The sequence below is a fragment of the Siniperca chuatsi genome, linkage group LG6 (assembly GCF_020085105.1).
Source record: "Siniperca chuatsi isolate FFG_IHB_CAS linkage group LG6, ASM2008510v1, whole genome shotgun sequence".
In the NCBI taxonomy this organism is placed as follows: Eukaryota; Metazoa; Chordata; class Actinopteri; order Centrarchiformes; family Sinipercidae; genus Siniperca; species Siniperca chuatsi.
This window is the reverse complement of record NC_058047.1, coordinates 20,713,357-20,738,527: the sequence shown is the minus strand read 5'-3', so window position 1 is coordinate 20,738,527 and position 25,171 is coordinate 20,713,357. Positions and strand designations below refer to the sequence as shown.

The 25,171-nt window shown below is 40.5% G+C and overlaps 1 protein-coding gene across 8 annotated transcripts in view; it reads right to left on the bottom strand.

Moving 5' to 3' along the window:
- celf5a (cugbp, Elav-like family member 5a) overlaps nt 1-25,171 on the bottom strand; it is a 176,511-nt gene that overhangs the window by 29,081 nt on the left and 122,259 nt on the right. For 5 of the 8 annotated variants that reach the window (XM_044199549.1, XM_044199551.1, XM_044199545.1 and 2 more), the window contains exons 4-5: nt 4,717-4,845; nt 1,847-1,926 (exon numbers count right to left, since the gene is read on the bottom strand). In XM_044199549.1, coding sequence (XP_044055484.1) covers nt 1,847-1,926; nt 4,717-4,845 — 209 coding nt within the window. The remainder of the gene's footprint in view (nt 1-1,846; nt 1,927-4,716; nt 4,846-25,171) is intronic. The other 3 variants (XM_044199550.1, XM_044199553.1, XM_044199546.1) reach the window with 1 other exon arrangement.

Below are 25,171 nucleotides of genomic sequence, written 5' to 3'. Positions count from 1 at the left end.
AGATGCTTATGTATGCACACAAATGCGTTTATGTATGCGTGTGTGTGCACATTGATAAACTCTAAGAAGCCAGTCTTCAAGCTTTGGGGGATTGGCAGTAGATCTGTCAAACTGTAATTAGTGGCAGTGTTAATATTCGGTGCACTTCAACACCTCAGCTAACGATGCTATTGGCTGGGCTTTATTTATGGTCATCTCTCTGAGTCTGCTCAACAGCCACAGCCTTGGTGTGGCCACAAAAATGTACACACATACACATATGCTAGCTCAGTCTGTCTTAGTTCATTAGAACAATTAATCATTTCTATTAGCCCTAGAGAAGTAGGAATGAGGTGATTGTTTATAACAGTTATCCTGTATTGTAGCTGTCAATGGCCTTTCTAAGTGTTGTAAATGAAAGATTATTTGTTTGTTCATTCCATCAATGTACTTGTGCATGACTTATTTTTCCAGCTGTGACTCAACTGCAACCAACATGAACTCAAATGGACACAGGATGTATGGTCCAAGGTTTTTTCCAGGATCTTTGCTACATTGATGGACACTGTGCTCTGAATAGCACTGTCCTGCCAAGACGTAATGGTCCACCGGTGGTCTGCTAATCTCAGCGAGGCAGGCACACTGTGCCCTCTCCTCCAGCAGCCACAGGATATGAGATGCTGATCAGATTTCTATAATCAATTTACCAGAGCAGGAGGTATGAATCCTGTCCATTCACTCATTCTCCCTCTGCCCCTCTCTCACTCTCTCTCCAACTCTTCCCCCCCTCCCTTCTGCCCCCTGCTTATAGTCAAATGAATAATTCAGCAGCCAATGTGGTGAAAGGTGGAGTAAACAAGTCTATTGCCTAATATCCCGAGAGGCTGCCAAAGAGAGACGAGTGAGGGCAGAGAGCTAGCAGAGATAGGGGGATGGAGCAACAGAGAAGGAGGGTATCTATGGAGAATGGACATCCAGAGTCTTTCCTCATGACCTGCAGTCATTTGCACTTAGATAGACTCGGAGGTTACGCCACAATGGCACAGCTGGCTTCTAGTGCTTCTCTCTGCTTTCCTCTCTTGAGCCACACATTGGCAACCATTAATAATGAAATCATACAGTGAAACACAACATCTGTGAGATAGGGTGGGAGAGAGTTCAGGGTCCCTGCTTCTCTGAGGCGAGAGTTATCGAAACAAAAATGAGGATAAAAGCAGAGTATACTTCAAGCCACTGTATAATATAGGACGTGACTCTCTGTCCGCTCGCCGGATGTCATGGCGAATAACTCTATTCAGGTTTGGAGTGCAGAGTAAGTAGCTTTTATTTTGACACCATCAGGTATACAGGGACCATGCCTAAACATGAGACACATACAAATGAGCAGTACAGCTTCTGCACTCATAATAAATCCAATACAGAGAGAATTCAGAGGACACGGTGTGCTTACATAACGAGCAAATGTAATCTCACACTGGAGTTATATTCACTGATTATGCAAGCAGAACTACTGATTGATGACTCACCCAAAATTCAATTATCATTCTAAACAGTTTTATCTGGAAATTAGATTTGGATTTTTTTTAAAGTACCATGTTAATTAAAGAGACAGGAGGCTATTTCTGGTTGTGCCTGTTTGTAAAGCTGGGATATTTATGAGGATGGTTGCACTTTCTATAAATTGATTAAAACCTTGAAGTTGGAGGTAAGTTCCAAACTACGAGTTTACACCTCTTAATCAAGAGAGGTGGACTGCACAAAACTATTGTGACTGTGGTCTGTGTGTACGTGTTGTGCATGCGATGGATGTTGCGTGGTGTGTGTTTGTTTCTATGTTTTTATGTGTGAGGTAGAGAGCTGTACTCACTGGCATGGTCTGGCTGCCGTGGAGGGCACTGATTGCAGACTGAGCCTCAGTATGTGTGGAGAACTTGACAAAGGCGCAGCCTGGAAGAGAGAACAGAACGCACGCAGGTGCACACACAGGCACACACACACACACACACACAGCATATACATACAGTAAATATAATCAATCGAGTGAGTTTAAAAGCCTACGGTATATGAACAAAGGATGTTGAATTATATTTGACACCACAGAAATCACTGTGCAGTGAGAGGCTCTCATTGCACAGCAGGCTGCCCTACTCCGGGCATTAGGCAGGCAGACAAGCAGGCAGAAGCTGCAGGGCTAAAGATTGCACTGATGAAGCACAAAAGCATGCTATTTAGCACCACATGCCTGTCTGTGCATATTAAATACTAACTAAACTCATAATGTTTTCAAATAGAAAACCACTCCATTTGAGAACTCAGTACAGTTTATTGTTCCCACAACAGGATGTTCTGATCAATATTTGTGAATATGAAGATGTCTGTCCAATGGCCAGAAACCACAGAACCAACACTCTTAGCTCTAATGTCCTTGAGGAATATTGTGAGGAGTAGATTAAGTGAAAACAAGTTGAAAATTCACAAAGTGAGCTGTTGCAAATGAATTATTCAGTTATTAAACTGAAGTATAGCCCCCTTTTAGAACTGGAAAACTTGAAAAATATTCCACAAATTGATTCAAAGCTGTACACTTTGTCTCCTTTAGAACGACAATTCTCAGTACTGTGGTACTAACTGCTTGACTTGACAAATGCTAATGCTTCTTAAAACATAAACATACTATAATCCATTTCCAGGACTAGTATGGTGTCCCTATGTCACCATGCCTAAGTAAACATGGTCCACTCACACAACTACATAACAAGTAACAATATTAATGTTAGTTTATGTTAAAATATTAATTATACTTTATCCATTTACTGTCTTTATCCAGGTGTTTTCCTGGATGCACTGGGTGCAACAACACATTCTCAATGATACACATGTGCAGATCATACAGTGCCCAATCCACTGCTCTTGCATGTCTCTGGAGTCAGTTCATCAAACTTGAAGAGGACAGTGGAAACACAAATGAACAAAAACAACCCTCTTAAACTTTCCACACAAAACATGTATGGACCGAACCTGGGTCTGTTGCAGTGAGGCAGCAATACTAACTACTGAGCCACCATGCCCTCCTATAATTATACCCTATTTCACCTAATTTCATTTCATTTAAGTTTCTTTTCTCTTCTTATTTAATCTTTCATACTTTATTCTTCTTATCATCTATCCTGCTTGACCCAGCCGCCCTGCCATTCTTCCCCTCTTAATGGGCTTACCCCTGTGGACAACAGCCAATCGAGATGCCCATTCAGCTGTCAAACCACTACCCCCTATTGAGATATGGATTGAAAAGAGCTAGAGCTCGGCATGACCTGAACAAGGACTTTGCTACAGTGGTAGAAACTATATGCCGCTTTAATTATGCATTTAACTCTTAATATATTTTGCAAGCCATGCATTGCCTTTACCTTACTGAAATAAACCAAACAGGAGTGTTATTATGAAATTGAACCTGTGAAATAGCTAGGGAGCATAAAATATTCTGCTATCATACTTACAGTATTTATATTGTTGCACATAATTCTGTACAAATAGGGTTTTGTGTTTTGCCAGCAAGGGATTGGGATGTTTTATTTATTTGGGTTTTTAACAGAAAATATATATTTTTAAAGAATATCACAAACTAATACATAGTTTACGGATAAAGATGAATATGATAACAATGTTTGAACCAGGAGAGTTGACTTATATAGAGTACAAATATTGCAGAGCCGCAAAGAGGAATGCAACTTCCCATGGCCGCCGCCATCCTCACAGTGGGGACATTTGAATTGTTTTGACATCCATCTTTCAGAGTCAGAATGCTCTGGCTTAAAACCCCCTTAGATATACGTAAATCCACAACAATTTCCATAAGCGCTGGCTGGGGAATAGGCTGTAAAGACATGAAAAACCACTAGTCCCTTTGGTCTTTGCTGCATGTCAGAGGGAAATGATTTCTCCAAAAGTTTTTGGCTATCTTAAAAAGGCCTGCAAGATATCAACACTGCAGTACCCAAGTTACAGTAAGGGCCTGCAGCCCATCCACAGGAAAAAATGCTCCAGATTAACACTGCAAAAAAACGAGGACAGGGAATCATGGCTTTGTAATGTGCTGTAGTGGAGTTTTTTTATGAAAGGAGAAATATGCTGAGGAAGAGTTTGTGATGATAAAAGTCAGCATTTTAAAATTACTAGCATTTTTTTTTATTAATTTGATGAGATTACAATTACTGACATTGGGTGTCTTGTTGCTGGTGACTATAATGCAAGTGGAGAGTCCTGGTTTTGTATCTGGCCTTTGGATTTTATCACAGATTATCCCTATCTCTTTCAAAACTTTCCTGTCTGTCTTCAAACATTATTATCCCCTTTAAAATATGACAATATTTTAAAATACTTACATTTTTGAGGGCCTGCTTCTACAAAAAAAATTACAATAATTTCTCTACAAACTGAACAACAGAAGAAAATCAAATCAACTAATTATCCACTTAATGTTTCGCACAGTTCCCAATTATGAAAGTCAGACAACAATCAAACAGTATACATTAGGTTTAACTTTTTTGCCACTGGCTGCAGCCGACTAGCACATTAAACAGTGCAACGTAAAAATGTTAGTAATTGTGACCAATGACCCATATCTGGTGCATATGGCACATATATTTTACATACCCCAACTGACATAGACACTCACACACACTGTCACTTCTCTGCCAGTGATCTAAATAATGCTGACAACTGTATCATGGCTCCTACCTTTGCTGTTTCCATCAGGACCTCTTAGGACCGTGCACTCCTCGATGACTCCGTAGGGTTCAAAGAGGCGGTAAACATCCTCCTCGGTCTGTTGTTTGTTCAGCATCCCAACAAACAACTTCCTGTCTTCTGGAACAAACAGCAAGACAAAAGGTTAAATTATAACTTTGACCTCAATTATGAAACCAATTTGAGAAAATACAGTAGTGAAACCTCATCATTTTTGGTGGAACAGGATATAATTTAAGAAGAAGTCTCTTTTTGGCCTCGGTACAGTAGAGTAACTGTCTAGTTTATTTAGCGCTGGTTGAGTTTGAGTCACATTGTATTATTTCTTTCCCAAGACTGATCATTTTAATCTCTAGTATAACTGGGTTTAGTCCCATATGGGCACATATACTTTAGCTGTTGGGGATATTGAGTGGTCAAGGGCTGGAGGGAAGAGCAATGGGAAGACTAATGAAGAGGTTTCACACACACACACACACACACACACACACACACAAAGGCACAGAGACCCAAGACAATGAGCAAGTCTTTGGTCCTTTAAAAGCACAACACACTGTACTGGCTGTAAACTCACGTTCTCTCCAGCTCTCTCTCTTTTACCCACTCTCTCCCTTGGTTTCTCTCTCTTTCCTCTCTATTCATCTCTTTCTCTTTTCTGCTTTTCTTTTTCTCTCGCTGATTCTACATTTTTTCCCCCCTCATGCTTTTTCAACTGCCTACCTCCCTTCCTCTCTTTATCTCTCTCTTACTCTACTAATTGCTGCTGATCCAGTGTTCTTTGTGTAGCCAGAGAAATATTTCAGTATGCTCTTCAGTGAACAATGGCATGTCTCTCCTGCGAGCAATGAAGGCTGGGAGACATGCCATGAATAACGCTGACTTTTCAATAGATAGCGTGTATGCTATTGAGTCTTGTTAAATGCTGTGGGATCTGATCTCTACCTTGACCTGACACACTGTGTTTACTGATGTACTCTGGCCTTGTATGATTAATGCTACAGTGCAGTGTGTCTCTGCTGGCAGCAGAAGCACTAAAGCCTTCCCTTTGTACAGACTGTTTCTCCAACGCTGACCTGTGAAGTCACAGTGGAGAGACTGAGTGAGAGACGGGACTAGCGGCCGCTGCTGTGAAGAGGTTGAGAGTGGCATAAATGGAGGTATTGCGGAGTGTCAGAATGACCTATGACCTATGACGACTACTGAGTATGTCTTGTTGTGGTCGTTCCCTGACCCAGACAGAAGCCAATACCCACATTCCTGCAGTGGGCAAGGCAGCGAGTGTATGCGCACATGGCACGCAGCTAGGATATCAGCACTCAGCACCACCAATGATGCACCTTTAAAATAATCACCCGTGTCACAGCGTTATCTAGGGAGGGGTGTCCCTGGTGCTGGCTCCTTATTGCAAGTGGCAGGATCAGAGGCTATGTATCAAAATGGAAGTGATGCAATGTGACATCTGTCAGGGTGGATTGGAGAGCATTTATCTGCAAAAAAAAAGGAAAGCTCTGAACTGGAAAATGAAAGGCCAAGATGGTCCTTCCTTTTGCTGGAGGGAGAATATAAATTCTGAGGTTGGATGTGGGAGATGAGTCGAGGAGGGGGCTGGACTACATACATTTCTCTGAATGCTGCCAGACCACATCTCATATACGCTCCTGTATACAGCTGGAGAGCCACACACAGCACACAGGACCACCCATGCAACCACAGTTGCCCTTTGCGTTCCTCCTGCCCCTACTTTGGCTGTAACTCCTTTCTTCAAGTAGTTGAAGGGGATCTGACAAGTTTTGAATTAATGCATGACCTTTATGTCGGAAGAACAGTGGTTCAATCCCGGCTTTCCTCAGCCCACATGTCGAAGTGTCCTTGGGCATTGCTCCCTAGGGCTGTGCCTTCGGTGTGTGTAAATGATTGGTTAGTTTCTTTGGACTGATGAGCAGTTAGCATCTGCCATCAGTGTATGAATGTGTGTGAATGGGGTGAATGTGATATGTAGTGTGTGGAGCGCTTTAAGTGGTTGGAAGACTGGAAAGGTGCTATACAAGTACACTTTATCATGTCTTAAAATACGACACCGCATTGATCTCTCAGGTGAAAGATTGCTAACTTGTACGTCACCTCCAGCTGAATGGAATAATATTTATAGTACTCCAAGTATAACAGGATCATTGGCCACTTCATATCACATTCCTGTGTAATATTTGTTCACGGTGAGCTACACAAAAGCATTACACATTGGAGTCATGTTCAGTGTGCTGGCTTTTTGCATTACGTCTGGAAGAGGTACTAATCTGAACACACATGCAGGAGTTGACTGTAATGTAAGAAAGTGTGATTTTCCATGAATTATATATTTACAGCAGTGGCATTTAGTAGGAGTTCCTCATCTGTGGATGAGAGAGAGATGTTGCATGTTCTGCAACGCGAGTGTGCTTTGAAAACAAGCTAACAACGCATGAAAACAGATCATCTAGGAGATCCGTTCCACCGTCTAGGATTCTGCTGTGGCTGCTCTGAACTAAAATGCTACCTTGGGAATTCAGGTGTTGTGTTCATCGCCAATAGAAATATTATCTAATTTATCTACAACACTGCAGCATAGGCAGTGTGCAAACAGACACACAGAGAGTACAAAAAACAGACAGTCATTTACAAATATCTGAAGGGGGAGGAAAAGAGGGAGAAAGGGAGGAAGAGAAAAAATGATGTGCATAAACTAGGATACCCTCTCACACCCTGACACAGAGGATTAGAGATGGCAGATTCCCCACCATGACCACACACATAATAGACACACGACGAGTTGCATGTCCCACTGTTAACTGTTAAATCACGTAACTACAATGAATTGACTTTTTCTTCAGGGTAGCTATTCTTTAGACTAGTGCTGTCTAATATTTGTTTTTCAGAGTAGAATACAAAAGGATGTGGAGTCTCACTGACACAAAAAACACACATATAAAACTAACAGTGTCACCACCTCAACTTTAACCAGTATGATTACAGCTTATCTGTTTGTTTTTCCACTGAAATGCAAAGCTGGGTTTATATGATATATGAAGGAAAAAAAGTGTTGTCTCTCTCCTCATATATGTAAACTTTCATTATATGCAGGTAAAACCAAACACCAGTGTTTGGCCTTGACTCCATTTAAGCTCTTCCCACTGCCTGATTTGCTCATCTTAATATAAGATGGTTTACTCATTGGACAGGGAAGCTACTTTGAACTGGACCATTAAGCCAATGTCAAATGTGTTTTACATAATTAATAGTAAGTCATGATAAGAGTTTCTGATAGAAACATGTTTTTAGCTCAGTGAGTTGAACTGTCAGTCACACACAACCCTACAACATCATGTAAAGCTGAGAGGTTAAAACATGATGAGCAGCAAATGCTGTTTTGGATTGCTCTTTTCTCTTTTGCAGCCTTCAAAAACGGCTGAATCATCTTTCTGTTACAACTACTCACCTGTGGTAAATGGCATATACTGTATAGATGAATACAAAATAAGGCAAGCAATTTGTGTTTTTTTCTAATTTACCTCACAACAGAGCCTAGTCAACATGAATACCATCCCAAATAAGAGTGACTCTCTGCTCTGTAGTGTTTACAGTGAAATGTTATCACCTAAACAATTCAGGGGTCTAATAACCACCAGCAATTTAACTGCGAAAACTGTGCAGCATGCTGGTATTAAGATGCATTTACAGCTCATTGTGGCAGAGTACTGTATGCAACTTCATTGTGACACACCTATCCTGAAATTCACCCCCCATCATGTTTAATTTACTCTTACTAAACAGATGCTTGTTTGGAATAAATGCATTGGAAATTAAACTCCAGAATAATGAAATGGCAGTGTGCTGCCTGGTTATACATACTGAACATCACTGGGTCCATTTGAACCCTTTCTAATCAATATAAGCTTTTCAGTATGAGCGCATTGACCTTGTGTGAAATCTTTGAGTCACTGCTCAAAAGCAAATTATATCAGTAATATTTCATATATCAGTTCTTCATGCTGTAGTCTGACCATTACGGCAAGCACTTGACTAACAATACAACTGTAATTCCTTCCCTATAAATGTGCTCCAAATCTCTGCACAATATCTTTTATTGCATAATGTTTAATTCCACTGGAAGTTTGAAGGATCTCCCGTTCATACAGCATACTGTATATACTTTCTGCAGCACAATCCAGTATACTGGAGACTTTTACTGTATGCTCCATGATAACACGGCAGACTGCTGAAATGAGACTTATTGAATAGCAATGGGGCAGAGTAGGAGTTTTTAGAGCAACACGAGAAAGAAAGAAAAGGAGAGAGCTAGGGGAAGCAGACAGAGAGAGAGAGAGAGGAGGTGAGAGTGAATGTGTAGGAGAGTGAGAACCATGCGCCAATACTGTAAGTTGATGTGCATACAGTCCTGCAGTCCTTGATAAGCCAGGATGGATGAAAGAGGTGTACCATAGGAGTTGGTAAATCATTTTCGGAGGTGGGGAGGATGAGGAAAGCAAAGGGTGGGAGGAGACTGAGAGGGGGAGGGATTGGAATGAGGGTGATGTGGGGAAGGAAAGCATGCTAACTGCCTTAGGTGCTCTCTGGTTTTCAAATCTTTCCCTCTGTCTGTCTCTTTCTTAATCGTTGCAACAGCAAGAGAGTGGAGATGGAAGGAAGGAAAGAGATATTGTGACAGAGGGAGAGAGTGTGCTATAGAGAAAGAAAGCACTTGTCAGAAGGATGAGGAGGTTGCTATGACAACTACTTATACAGCAAGCTGTCAGTCATGTTTCATTGGAGTTTGGAGAGGAGGAGAGGAATGAAGGGAGGAGAGGAGTTAGGGAAGGAGGGGTTAGAAAAGGGTCATTTCTCCATCTGTCTGCTGAGCCGGAGTGTAAATTTGACTGTCAGGCTTGGAGATAAGGACAAATTATGAACAATATTAGCAGGCTGATAAAAGGGAACAATAATGAATGGATAAATATATTAAAACCAAATGAGATAGCATCCAGGCAGAAACAGGGGCCCTGAGAAGCCATCCAGGTTTTCTCATTTGGAGGGGAAGATAAGAGCTGGAGAGACGCTGTGAGGAGGGGAAGGATCCATCGTATTAGAGCTAGCTACTGTAGCGTACTTCCTTGTCAAAAGAAAGAAAGAAAGAATCAAAATCACTTTGTAGCCGGAATACCAAACATTGTGGCTTCCTCTCCCTCCTTCACAAGCCTATTATACTTCTCCAATGAGCAGGATGCTGCACAATAACAGTGTCAGCATGTGTTCAAGCATAAAAAACACAGACAGAATGGAATGAAATTAATTAACCCTAAGAGATCACAGTGCTTAGCCAGTGGAATTTAATCCAATTTATTACATATAGGGAACTAACTAGGGTTGTGTTTGCATTAATGAGATGGTGTGTATGGATGTGTGTGTCTGTGTGTGTGTATGTGTATGTGTGTGTGTGTGCACAGTACATAAGAGTATATGTGTGCCCTGTTGTGTATAGGTGTGCTAAGGGCTTCCTTCCCATCCTGTGTACAGTAAGGGATCAGTGGTAGGAGTGGCAACGAGGGAGAGAGTCTGAGGTTTGGCACAGCCTTAGGGTGAGAAAACCCTGCCAAATTAACTCCTGAATAATGAGCCTTTTATGTGCTGCGTTATTACCAGCGAGAAGACGGACACGTATTTTGTCATAACGCTGGAGCCACTTCAGACAGAACCTAGTTAGTAGGTTCCACCAGCACACCTTCAACTGACAAAGAAATGTGGGTTGATAGAATAGTTTGTTTACCAATTTCTAAAGTAAATTAGCACTCCTATGTGTATGTGCTGCAGCTGTCTTTTGAAGTTTGCGTGCTAACCCACAGAGTTGAGGCCTACCATGCACCAGCCCTAATGAGGTAGCTTATTAGTGCTGTTTCCCTCACAACTTCGGAGATGTTGCTTGGAAACAGCAAAGCTAAGAAAACAATACTGTAGTTCTCACCAAAAAGCCATCAAACCCAGTGCTCCCTATTGTGCAATTTCAACACCAAAGCAATGCATTATGGACTTCTATTGAAACATAGTGTATATGACTAATGAATGACTAAAGAATGGAAAAGGAGATTACAGAGACTGAAAAACATTTAATCAAATATGAGTGTTAAACATTCTGGTTTGATGCTTGCCCAGGCTGCTCATGAAGTCCACAGCCATGTTCTGCATATACAGCATTCAGCCTGTAATTCATTTTGGCATGTTCCCTTTAACAGTAGCTACTAGCTACTCTAGCAACACCTACGGTGACACCGGCTTGATTTCATGTCATAGTTTCATCATTTCGGTGTCAAGGCTGCTCATTGGCAGCTCCGCTGCGACCCATAAAAGCCATCAGCAAAATGCCATTGAGCGCTGCGTGCAGGGCCTTGATAGCCATGCTGCAGAAACAGCGCATCCCTCACTAAGCACTCCTCTGGGATGGATTAAGCCTCACTGCTTTCACATACATATAAGTACACATAAGCACACTGACACAAGGTTGCTCATACATGCATACACACTGTAAACATGCGGGCAGCTACACACAAAGTAACCATAAAATTATATACACACACACTCACATACAGGTTGTCAAAGAGCAATAGAGCAGCTATATCAACTGGCACACATACAGAAATGTGTACAGTACATGCTGTACTGTATACATACAAATATACGGTTCCAAGAGGCATTTAAAACGATTTCTATAAACAAACATCACTGCAGTGAGTGGGAGGTTGCGGTTGGTAACTGTTGCATCACAAACCCTATAGCATATTAGTCAGGCCAAAGGGCTCAAGATCAAATTATAATGTGTTACCAAACAGCAGCCTCATGGGAAGATAGCTCCTGCATTCCAACCGTACACATTTCCTCCACGCACACCAACAGAGTTGATTTCATCTCAAAGGGGATTTGGAGACCAGTGATCATGAATTCTCTCTGTGCCGCTGGCAGAAAGGATGATGGATATTATCTATGACACCTAAAAGACTCACCCACACATCTGTACGTGCACACACATGTTCACACGCACATATAAAAACACAAACTGCACATATAGCACACTCAGGACCTCCTGTGTGTCACTCAATATTCTCCAAAGAGCTCCACAGATTTTATGCATCAGTGCAATCTAATGGCTGCTCTGTTCTGACTTCTATGCTGCTGGCTGGGGGATTTCAGCTGCATCTTGGCCCTGCTGGAGGCCTTGAACATACAATTACGGTCTTCTGACTTGGTTCCCCCTTCCCTAAATGCTCCACGTAAAACCTCTGATGTGTGTAAGTATAACTGCTGGCATGCATGTGTGTTTTGTGTGCTCCTTTCTTGCTCTCTTTCTGTACAGTTTCAGTCAGCTCATAGCCCATTTGACAGCATCCACCCCCACCTCAGAACAGATCAGCTGAAAGGAGAAGAATAGAAGGAGAAATTGCTTAAAACATTTTATCTCCACCATATACGTCTCAGCAAATTTACACTCAATATGATAACAAATGTGAAATATTACTCACAGCCTTGTGTCGACTTCAGTGCATTACGGCTGCGGTCATAAATCCTGAAACTGCTGTGCAACGTGTATACGTAGCTACTGTATATAAACATTTACAATATGGCAGTGCTATTTATATTGTCTCCCTTCATAATGCCATCTGAAGGGCATTTTGGCATCTGTTATGATATGGATTTTCTCTCCCCCATTTTCCTCTATCCCATTTAATGCCATTCTTCTTTCCCATCCAGATTGTGTTTCTATACAGTAGAATGGGCCTTTTACCTTTGGCAGTATTTAACACAGCGCTAGCCTGTTTCTTAATTATTTTCTCATCGCTCCACTGACACTGATTCATGAGGGTAATGTTGGACACACCCCCTCGGCCAGCCCCCTCAACCAACCCCCACCTCCCTTCTACACGCATAGTTTCTTTCTCTTGCCTTCCTCTTCCTTACTTGCTCTTATCATCTCACTAAAATATTTTTTCTTTCTTTGTCTTATCCCCCATTTTTGTCTCTCTCCTTCAGCCTTAGTATTGCCATCTCTGTTCTTTCTCCCATATTACCTTGTGATTAACTTGGATGGCTAATGAGTTACCATGAAGGTAACTCATTAGCCTTCATGGTTGCTCTCAAGTAATTACCTTTTTTTCTCATATGGAAGGACAAAATTGACTAGAGCAAGAGACAACAAACTTCATTATACACTGAGCCAAACTGAGACCCATGCGATATCCTGCCCTCCTGATCTTATTATGTGAAATATACAGCAGAGTACAATACCAATATCCTCTCACCTCCTCACCTCTGCAGAAGTGCAATATTATAAAATATAAACCCATGCTGGAATAGAAACGTCTATCTCAAAAAAGACAATGGAAAGGTTGACATTCAGACAAAGCAGCAATGGAAGAAAAGTGTAAGATGATACCTAAAGGTTATGGTATTAAAGCTCAATTACCACAGACAAAACCGAAATCTATAGGTGTGTATACAAACTAACAAAAGTAATAAAAGTAAAGAGAAATGCAGATGAGAAAGATGATGAGAAAATGTGAAAAGGGTGCATGATTATGAGAGAGAGAGAAATGAAAGGGAGGAGGCTTAGGAGATAGAGAGCGAGGGGCCATGCCCAACTCCAGCTCAAGAGAGAGTAGTGATGTACCAGAATATGGGCTATCTCTCTGAAGCTTTGTCTGCTAGAGCAACTGAGCTGGCAGATGACTTTGCTGCACATGGACAAAAGAGGCTTACAGGCCACCCTGCATGTCAGCTTTTCCCAGCTTGCAGCGTGAGAGCTGTAGGGGAATATAGGGTGCGCTCAAGCACTCACCTGCCTAGACCTACAGAGACCTTGGTGAAAGTGGATTCATATTTGCTCTATACATATGACATCAGCCAGCAGCTTCATTTTGCATATACTCCAGTTCAGTGCAGAGCATCTCTTTACTCTGAAAAATCTGCTGTGTTAACAGTTATGAGATGGGGAATTGCTGTATGAGGTAAAGTTGCAAATACATAAATAAATACATAAGCCCTAAAGCATGTCACTGGTGTACTTTTATATTTTACCATTTCCATATTATTAGTTCCAGCTGATTCTTGATAGGAGGCAAGATACTAAACTTTTCCACTCTCTGTGCTGCCGTGTGCTTTCTGTATGCATGGCCTCTGTAGTGTTGATGTGACTGCAGAGGAAGAGCCTAACCCTGTCAGTCACACTGACAGCCAAGCTGTCTTATCTGCTCTCTGTTGGCGATGGTGCACTTTAATTAGGCTAGAAGGTCAATCAGCACTTTTTTTAAAAGATGTGATTATACTGAAAGCATTTCTAAAGCAAACATGTGTACGGGGCTGTCTTACCTTCTATTGTCATTTTTTTACCCTACTGAATGATCAGATCTACTTATATCACATATTTTCACAGAGCCCCGCACTGCTGAACTAATAAACTGCTGCCAAGGTTTCCACAATATATCTTCTATATTACAACTGTGAGAAAAGAAATGTGCATTATATACTGAAGGCATCTTCCACTGTCACTGACTACTATACAGTAGATGCAAGAAATAACTAATAATAATAATACATTGCTTACCTTCAGGTTCCAAGTATTGTTTTTGCCCTGCTTGAATAAATGCATTTCAATCTTGTTGTGGAAACTGTTATGAAGCTCTACCATCAACTACCAAATTGGCTCCCTTGTATCGTCCCTCGCAGGTGCATAGTAAGCCAGAATTGTACACTGAGTGGGTTCATTGACAATGTTAATATAAGCACTCTGTGCCATATGTTGTGTATGATGTTTCAGGGGGAACTGAAAATGTCAGTTTATATTATATATCTAATTTATATTTTTAACAGGACCCTTTGGGGCCCCTTTGCTCAGTGCCTGTGTTCATAATCATTTTGAAAAAAGGGATATCAAGCTAGACAGAGAAAACACCAGGTTTTAGATTCTGAGTAAATCAAAACTACAGTTTATACTAAATCAACACCTTTCTGTATTCCAGATTGCACTTTCTACACTCACATAATGTCTCACTTTGAGTTTAAAAGAATCTTGCTGAGCTGAGGGGGAAATGGTAAACAACTTAGCATCAACAATCTCTCCTTCACTCTCCAGTGAAGTTTCCTCCCACAAAACTCAACATACAGCCAGACTAAATGTGGCAGGAATTAATCTAGCTGTCATTTGTTAACCAGTGCTCCATTATTAACAAATTAACCTACTATGCTTATTGATACAAAAACGATAAAAAGAGTCTCATTGAAATCAAGCAAGCACCTGTTGACCAGGCTCAGTTAACATCATCCCACTGCAGGGCCGTAGCACCAGTGTCTCAGACCTGAAGTTTCAGTCCAGCATGTGCCACCTGTCGGCAAGAAAAGTACCTGATGAGTGAGAGATGCTGATGTGCGCCATATACAGGCAAGGAACGAATTTCGGAGATTTTGAGATTTGTGCCACCTACAGGCAAGGAGTGTTACAACTGCGGTTAATGTCTGGCCCCTAAACGCAGATGTTTTGATCCAAAGAGAGGCACACTATGGGATAAAGGAGCTGTACAGATATAGAACGTCTGGTCCCTGATCCTCTGACCCAACTCTGCTATCATTACAGATCATTTACTGTCTCCCTTTATATCAAAATGCATAATATAATATTATTTAATACAGAATGGAGAAAGAGTCTAAAAATGTGTACATACATAAACATGTGTTTATAAGAAAAGATAGACGACTAAGAACAGATACAGACATTTGCATGTGTGTCTGGCAAAAATATTTTCTCTGTCTCACACACACACACACACACATTGGAGGGATGACTTGCTCTGACTCTCTTTGTCTCTCTCCCCCGCCACAATTGTCTTGAGAGCCCATTTGTTTTCATTTCCAGGATATTATGCTTGATATCTAATGAAATAAATATCTGTATATTGAACAAATCATCAAGAAGATATCGAATGTCAGTTACATTTTCACGTTGCTGTTTTACTTCATACATCAGATTTATTGGATTTGTTTATTGTCATAGCAAATCATTTCATATCCTGGCATGCATAGAAATGTATTGTAAAGCATACACTGTCTGTTGATGAAACCCTTGAACCGTGAGGCTCAATTTTGCATGTGGAATGTATAAATGCAATCTATATCTTGGAATATGATGGATATGAGGAAGTGGAGAAATTTGGACTTGTCAAGCTAATACCTTATAGCATTAGACTGCAAAAAGAGTTATTTCTCTCACCAACTTAGACTAAACTAAAGATGGCCTTTTCCTCTGGCTTTCTAGCTCTTCCTAGCTCACTCGCTCTCTCACTGACAAACTTACAGTAAGCATTTTAATTCCCCCTGACCTTTACTGATCTCACCCAGGCAGTTTTGCCCATTGCTCAGGGCCAAAACAAAATGAAATTTGAATTTCAGCTCAGAATAATTTAAGATGATCCTTTCTATGCAGGGAGTCTCAACTATTTTGTAGTTTGGGTGCTGCCAACTGACTAAATGGACTTTCCGTAAGATCTCTCTATTTCTCTCTTGCCTATGGGACTGTGGGATCACAAACAGTGTGATGTGAGTGTGTGAGGAGGGGGAAGACAGGAGTGTACGGGGGTAAAATGTCCCCAGCACTCACATGTATGCACATGGCACACACACAAACACAAACACACACACACACACACACACACGCTGGCACACAAACACGGACATGCTCCAACTTTAAGACACTGAGCACCAGAGGGCTTTGTGTGCAAGGCTGAGAAATGCCATGTCAGCACGCACTACATGGAAGTTTAGAGGGGAGGAAAAAGCTAAATAGTATAAAAAATGAGCGTGTGATGAAAAATGCATGGAGGGGAGAGGGCGACAGTGGTTCCCTGTACACTGTACTAAGAAGCTCCTGTGGACCCTCGCCTCCTCTTTATCCAGTTGCCTCTACTGACAGAGCTGCTTCCCTGACCGACCGACCACACACACACACACACCTCTAAACACTTAACAGATACAGAATAAAAAGTGACATTCATGCAAACTGTACATACACACACTCATACATGCAGAAACCCCACTACATTGAAAGTATGGTCACCATCTTAAATATGAGCTCAGAACCTCACTTGTACATTAATCTACCAATTGATTTTGGATGAGGATGTTTCCTAAATCGTGTGACTGTTTGTGTGGGATTTTTTTTTTTTGCTAACTCATGCTTTACTCCGCCCCCAACTTGCAAGATTACATACAGATCTGCACCCCCTATCACATGAAGTTAGTAAGTACCTAGAACAAGTAGAAAAATATCCAAACACTATGGTAAATGTTTCTGTTTTCCCTGGTACACAGTGTAACTGCTAACTACCTGGCTGCACAACTATGTTAGCTTGCTTGGCTAACTTTCCCTTCACATTCAGACAGCTTTACCCACATAGTTAGAGTAGCATAAAACACTATATCAAGGTGACTTTTACCATACATGTGCTTGAAGATTTTATTTTGGAAAATAATGTATTTACGAAAACAGTAAAAGAGAAACTAATTATAAACAAAGAAATGATCATTAAGTATGTGCTCAGATGCCTTTCTCCAAAAACACACCTAATGCCGTCACAAGCTATAGAGTGTCAAGCAACACAAATCTATTGTTTCAAAGCAAGACATGTAACACATGCTCAAAAAAGTGCAACATGTTTTCAGTGTAGTGTAGTGTAGATTTAGAAACCTGTAGGCTGTCAATTCCCAGTCCAGAGCTAGTTATAATCAAAGAACCAGTATTCTGCTCCATTCTCCTGACAACCTTCCCAAGACTCCTTAATCACACAGTGGAGGTGATGTAATGATAAAGAAACACTGGCAATTAGACACCTGCAGAACAATTCAATTTAATTTAAGAACCTAAACCTTCTTATCCACTACAATCCTTTGACATATTTCACTCACATGAGAATGTGTAGGTACACATATACTTACACTATGTACTACAGATATTTTGGACTCATTTTCTGTTTTTACAGTACACACTGATGGCTGATGTCAGGTCAATCTGTCAAGAGTATATTCTATTGCTATGAAAACAGCATGTTGTCCTTTTCACTCTACAACTGTCTGACAATGTTAATCTGCAGCAGAGGACCATGTTGACAGAACACATTATAGAGCTTTAGGGGGGAAAGGTTAGGCATCAGCACAGAAGTAGAATTTAAATTGGTAAACCTCTTATAAGGCATGAACGTTTATGAGCAAATGCCCACTAGAATTAACCCTGCCCTTTCAAATGAATTCATTATGGCTTGTGCATATATAAGTAACTACCGTCCATGCTTAAGGTAATGACACTGTGTGTGTTATGTGTATATAGCTGTGTGTGGGTATGACGGGGGATGTTTGTCAGGCTGACACACAGTCACGGCAAACTAGAAAATTGTTTTAATCTTCTCCGAGCTCCATCAGCAGTTTATCAACTACGCCACCTTTAATGGGGTTTGGGTGTGCAGTGAAATGACTGGCAGAAGTCAAAGAGGAAGGGTGTCTGCATTTCAAATATCAATTGGCGCTGTCAGCATGGCCCAGTATGCTGAAGGATTATCTGAAATTAGTTTACTTAATTTGTCATTTTAAAGGGCAGTTGCTTTGCCGCTGATTAGTTATTGTACACACTTGTCAATTAATGGTCCCTGGAGAGTCTGTCCCATGAGGACTGAAGCTGACATCAAATGCTCACACAAGGGAAAAGAAAGGGATGGGAGACAGACAAGCAGTGACAGGGAGGGGTCTGTGGCAAAGTAAAGAAAGAAGAAAATACAGAAGGAACATGCAGGATACACCCAACCACAACCTAACAGGTTTCATATTGAAATCTGTGTTGTGCAACTTGAAATAAATAGTTTTATATTAGTTTTAGTACATTAAAAATGAAGGCATTAAATATTGTTCTGTTTGTGCGCAGAGGTGGGTGTTGTGTGGCAGAGGTGGTTATAGATGTTGTGAATTCGAAAAATCAATGTGCGAGCCTTTGTACAAAGAGGCCAAGTTGAGGCCATCACATTGACCTCTCCACAGGTTTCTATTCCCATAGTTACTGTTGCTACGATACTGGATTCAGCTCACCATGCTATATATGGCGAAATAAAGAAACCCTGGTCAAAACCCTGTCAGAGACAAACAGTGAATAGATGTGTGCAGTATATCACTTGTTTGAAGACAAGCAGTTTTTGTAGCAGCAGCTCATAGTTAGGGTTCAACATTTACAGTTGATTAATTATATTTTGAATAAAGTATAGGACTAAAAGTGACTTTCCTTGATTTATTTATTAACAACAATATGTTACCAACAATAATTCACCAGAGAATATTACTACATTTTCTCCAGTGGTTCATTTTCAACTGTAATATGAGGTCAATATCTCAGCCCAAAAACTATTTTAAAACATTTTTATTTATTTTTTTAGTTTATTCAGCACTGAACAAGCATTTCTCTCTTCCCCATAATTAATTCTTAAAGTGCTTTTCTGGTTAATCCAGCAACCCATGGGAACATGTGAGAGGCAATGTGCCAATTTTGTTCAAGGATACATTGTAAACACACTCTTATTGGACAAAAAATTAGGCTTTTTAAACCCGCATGTTTCCACAAACATATTTTTGGAAAATACAATTCATCTGGGAAGGACAAACATTATGGTATGAATAAGTTCAAAATGTTTGGGAGAAGCAAGGATGAAGTTTAAAACTCTTGTTTGAAAAAAAACTTATTTTCTTAAAAAATCAATAATTTAAAAAAATGTTCATGTATGAACGTTCATGCTCACTGATATTGCATTCAACAGTGGTTGTTAGTCCTGTTCCTGGGGACCCATAGTACCAGCTCATAGCATATTCTACCATAAAGTTAATTACGTAAATTTTATCCCAGGTGGAACCAGTCCCTGATTAGGTGTTTAGAATGAAAGAGATACCTAGTTAATCCTATTGGGGTTGTGGCATTCCTACTCCTCATTCACTAATGCTTTGTCCCTTTTCTTCCCTCTAAAGACCCCCTTTAACTAGAAGTTAAATATGTGATTTTTGCTGCATGTGAGTAACAAACACAATTAGAAAAGATTGTCCAACAATCATTTTACAACTATCTTGGATCTTAATAGTATTTAAATAGTATCAAAAAATTATAGTATCAAAAAATTATCACTTTAGAACATGTATTTTTATTTTCTTAGGTCTTGACGTCAACAATAGTGGACAAAAAAAGTTCATAATCCCGACCTACAAAAGCAGCAATCCCTATCTGACTGTCTCCAATTAACAGGAGTTTTTCACAGCAGACATTTTGACTTGTCATAGTAGGAAAAGCACAGGTGTCACTGATAATATTAACGATGACTCAATTCTATTCAAGTGACAGTGTGACAGTGAGCCAGCATACCAAAGTAGCTAAATGGAATGCAGCCATCATTCATTTTATCATTCACACCTGTGCTTTTCCTACTGTGACATGTCAAAGTCTCTTCACTGAAAATGGCCTATTCACACACAAATGTTCTGGTAATTTTACCTCTGTAGCCTTTGTATTTCAACAGTCTTTTTTCCACTTCTATGCAGACACTTTCCTTGGAGCCTTGAAAGGGAAATGTGCAGGGCAAGCTACATATGTTGCTTCATCTGTGGCTAAAGAAAGTGAGGGGAAGGGTTGCCGCTGCCACAGACATGCAGATTTTCAGTGCACGGATACACAAAGATTAGCAGCAAAGCCTATGGAGCACAGTTAGAAGTCAAAGCTTGTGTGAAATTAACAGAACATTGACTATACTGTGTCATGTCGACCCGGTCTGCCTCTTTCCGCCTAGATGAGTCCCAAACTACCTTCACTCACCTCACTATTACTCTAATACCTCACCCCTTCCCAGTAAAATACCCCAGTAAGCAATCCAGCAAAATGTGACCCAATGTTCTCTGTGTAAAAGCAGAGATGACCCCATGTGCACAGAGGGAGGGCAGACGGCAAAGAAAAGGAGAAAGGGTTTTTATAAATGCAAACCAATGTGGTCTAAAACCACAGGGGTGAATGTAACCTTTTTCATTGGACGACAGTGTTATTAGACAAGTCAGAGTCAGAGCAGTCATTTAACTGTCCTGACAGTAAGTGCTTTTCCCATTAGTTTCAGTGCTGATTTCTGAAAATATAGAGGAGGGTAAGAAAAAAATACAAATGCCATAAAATGAAATAATAGTGTCTCTACAATTTTCAATTCAATTTCCTCTTGCTGACCTGCAGTAACAACAGAAATCAATGCGGCTGAGAGTAAAACATTCTGAATTGAGGGATGTCAATAGCCTCCTTTTTTTTGAGCAAAACCAAAGACCATCTTTGATTTGGAAGATCACTCAGTGAAAAATAAATCACTCAGGAGTAAAATACTGGCACTTTTGCTGTCTGCAGAAGTAGGCACCAACCCAGACATGTTCAATCTCCTCCAAGTTCGCCTTATCGAAAAGGCATTAGTATATCCCAGCTTTTAACCTCCACGTCTGCCCTGTGCATTGTGTCCAGTCTAGTGCAGATTCTTTTTCTTAAATAAAAAAACTAACATAACCTCAAGTGTTTCAGTGGAAGACTGCTGTAACAGAGGAAATTTGCACAAATGTCAATGACAAAAACAGACTGTGATTTCCCTCTATTTCCTGCCACATCCTGTGTTTGTAGTACCCGGAAAAAGGTGCAAAGTGAGAGATCTCTGCCTTTCCCTCGGCCTAAGGCAAAACCCATCCATCACCGGTGTTGTCAACGCAACAATCTGGCTTGTTGGATTGTGGTGTGTATACCCTTTCTAGGTCTAAATTAAATCCTTGATCAAAGGTGTTACCTGGGCTTCCATTGAACACAGGAGACTTAGACGAGAAATCAGGCCCAGAATTATAGCCACAACTTCCTTCTATAGACTTCAAAGATGTAGGGATAATAGGGAAACGAGAGGGAGAGAATAAGTACTGTCTCCATGGCAGCCGGTGATGGAGGCCCTGCCCTCTGAGACCATTAGAGCATCACATCTGGTCTCTTCAACGAGAGAGCAGACCTCGAACAACACTACTTCCTAACTTATGAAGAATAAAAGTTTCACAGAGTGAAAAGAAATACAGTGGTGTGAAAAAGTGTTTGCCCCCTTCCTGATTTCTTATTTTTTTGCATGTTTGTCACATTTAAATCTTTCAGATCATCAAACAAATTTAAATATTAGTCAAAGATAACACAAGTAAATACAAAATGCAGTTTTTAAATGAAGGTTGTTATTATTAAGGGAAAACAAAATCCAAACCTACATGGCCCTGTGTGAAATAGTGATTGCCCCCCAAACCTAATAACTGGTTGGGCCACCATTAGCAGCAACAACTCCAATAAAGCATTTGCAATAACTTGCAATGAGTCTTTTACAGCGCTGTGGAGGAATTTTGGCCCACTCATCTTTGCAGAATTATTGTAATTCAGCCACATTGGAGGGTTTTCGAGCATGAACTGCCTTTTTAAGGTCATGCCACAGCATCTCAATAGGATTCAGGTCAGGACTTTGACTAGGCGACTCTAAAGTCTTCATTTTGTTCTTCTTCAGCCATTCAGAGGTGGACTTGCTGGTGTGTTTTGGATCATTGTCCTGCTGCAGAACACAAGTTCGCTTCAGCTTGAGGTCACGAACAGATGGCCGGACATTCTCCTTCAGGAGTTTTTGGTAGACAGCAGAATTCATGGTTCCATTTATCACAGCAAGTCTTCCAGGTCCTGAAAAAGCAAAACAGCCCCAGACCATCACACTAACACCATCATATTTTACTGTTGGTATGATGTTCTTTTTCTGAAATGTGGTGTTACTTTTATGCCAGATGTAATGGGACACACACCTTCCAAAAAGTTCAACTTTTGTCTCGTCAGTCCACAGAGTATTTTCCCAAAAGTCTTGGGGATCATCATGTTTTCTGGCAAAGATGAGACAAGCCTTAATGTTCTTTTTGCTCAGCAGTGGTTTTTGTCTTTGAACTCTGCCATGCAGGCCATTTTTGTCCAGTCTCTTTCTTATGGTGGAGTCATGAACACTGACCTTAACTGAGGCAAGTGAGGCCTGCAGTTCTTTGGATGTTGTTGTGGGATCTTTTGTGACCTTTTGGATGAGTCGTCGCTGCGCTCTTGGGGTAATTTTGGTCAGCCGGCCACTCCTGGGAAGGTTCACCACTGTTCCATGTTTTCACCATTTGTGGATAATGGCTCTCACTGTGGTTTGCTGGAGTCCCAAAGCTTTAGAAATGGCTTTATAACCTTTTCCAGACTGATAGATCTCAATTACTTTCTTTCTCATTTGTTCCTGAATTTCTTTGGATCTCGGCATGATGTCTAGCTTTTGAAGATCTTTTGGTCTACTTTACTTTGTCAGGCAGGTCCTATTTAAGTGATTTCTTGATTGAGGCCTGGGTGGGGCTAGAGAAATTGAACTCAGGTGTGATAAACCACAGTTAAGTTATATTTTAACAGGGGGGGCAATCACTTTTTCACACAGGGCCATGTATGTTTGGATTTTGTTTTCCCTTTATAATAACAACCTTCATTGTGTTATTTTTGACCAATATTTAAATTTGTTTGATGATCTGAAGCCCTAACGAAAATTTTGTCCAGTGCTCCATCTTGTAAATTAATGTGACAGATGTAAATATCTGCAATCATATACTCTGGTTAATCTATCCATTTTAAATGATGTTTCACATGTTGCTTACATGAGATGCCTTTTTATAGTTTTACAGAATGCATATGCAGAGACATTAACAGACATGACGCTTGCTCACACTCACACTATCACATATGAATAGTCAGTTGGACTGATGTACAACATATAACTACTAATCCCATGCAACAAACAAATGATCAGTTGGATGGATTTACAATTGTACAAATATGTGACCAAAGTTTGTTCACATCCATAGTACCCATTATACAGTAGATAACATTAGTTTACTTACATGTGACAATACAGGATAACATTTGTTTCATGTTGACATGTGTCACACACTTGATCATATACTGTAGCTCAAGTGTTTGTGAAAACATCCATTCTGTAATCACATTTTGCTGAGCAACTGCTTAGAGGAATGTATAAAAACGCTATGTGCTCTCTGTAGAAAGAACATTTACATGGATTTTTTGATATGATTGTTTTGTTTTCTTGTAAAAGGCGCTCTACCAGTTTTAACAAAGGCCAGTTTACTTGTCATGTGGAGTACTACTCAGCCTGTGAAAACAGTTTCATAATGTCTTCTGTGGCTCTGGAGGGAACTTTCCAATATTTGAAAAAAATAACCCTGATGATGTCATCATTGTTCATGAGATCTAATGAATGCTGTTAAGTTGCATTATGGGAAATGTAGGATCCAGCATTTTTGGGACTAGAAGTATAATACTAAACCGCTGGCGTATCCATTCTCATGACAGAATTACAACTAGGTTTTGAAAGAGAATACAAGTGTACAATCAATATATCAAGCGGTTGAACGTCAAAGTACTACACACATCGCTTAATAGAGTACATATACCCCCACATAAACAGGAGTACCACGGAGCGTAGCACAGTTTAGTAGCTGACTGTGCAGAAACAAACAGAAGCAGTATATTTTGGCATGTTTTGCCACAAATTTGAGAATGTGGAATCAACTAAGCAAATTGATCAAAAGCAGAGAAGCAGATTATGGTAAATGGTTTAAGAAGTTTCTTTGGAGTACATTGCACCTGACACAAATTTAAATTGACCACAGCCACAATGAAGGCCATAGCCCACTCTGCGAATAATGAATAGTTTGAAGTGTCCAAAAGAAGAAATATCATTGCAAAATCAGTTGCAGAATCCCATTTTAAGATCAGAGAAAATGGCCCCAATACCGTTAAGTATGAACTCTGACCTGACCGTGTAAGTCTCTCAGTGTCTAAAACGCCTTTGTTTTTGTGCCAGAGGGCTCTTCCATTCTTGGCAAAATATGAAATATGGTTCCTCTAAACTTATCGTCAAACATGCCTTTCAACCAACACTTGCCTTCACAACAGAGAGAGGGACCTTTGCTTCGAAAGTGTGTCTGAGAGAAGATGGAGGAAGGTGACTCACTGGCCACAGAACAGGAAAAAAAGGCCAAATAACTGTTGAAGCGTGAAAGTCTGAAAATTTTCTTTTCCTTTTCCTCTTGGAGCAAAAGAAAGCTTTCAAGGTCCAAAGATTGTGAAATGCTATTTTTCATCTCCCTTCTTTGAGGCACAAGGAAGCCTGAAAAGCCATGGTTACAGCAGTTTAGTAACCATCCTATTTCGAAATTGAGGTCTTTTCAGATGTTGTGTGCCATTCAGACCTCCTGGGATTCTCTGCAGTGTGCTGTGTGAGTCCTACCACGTCTACTGGCTGGA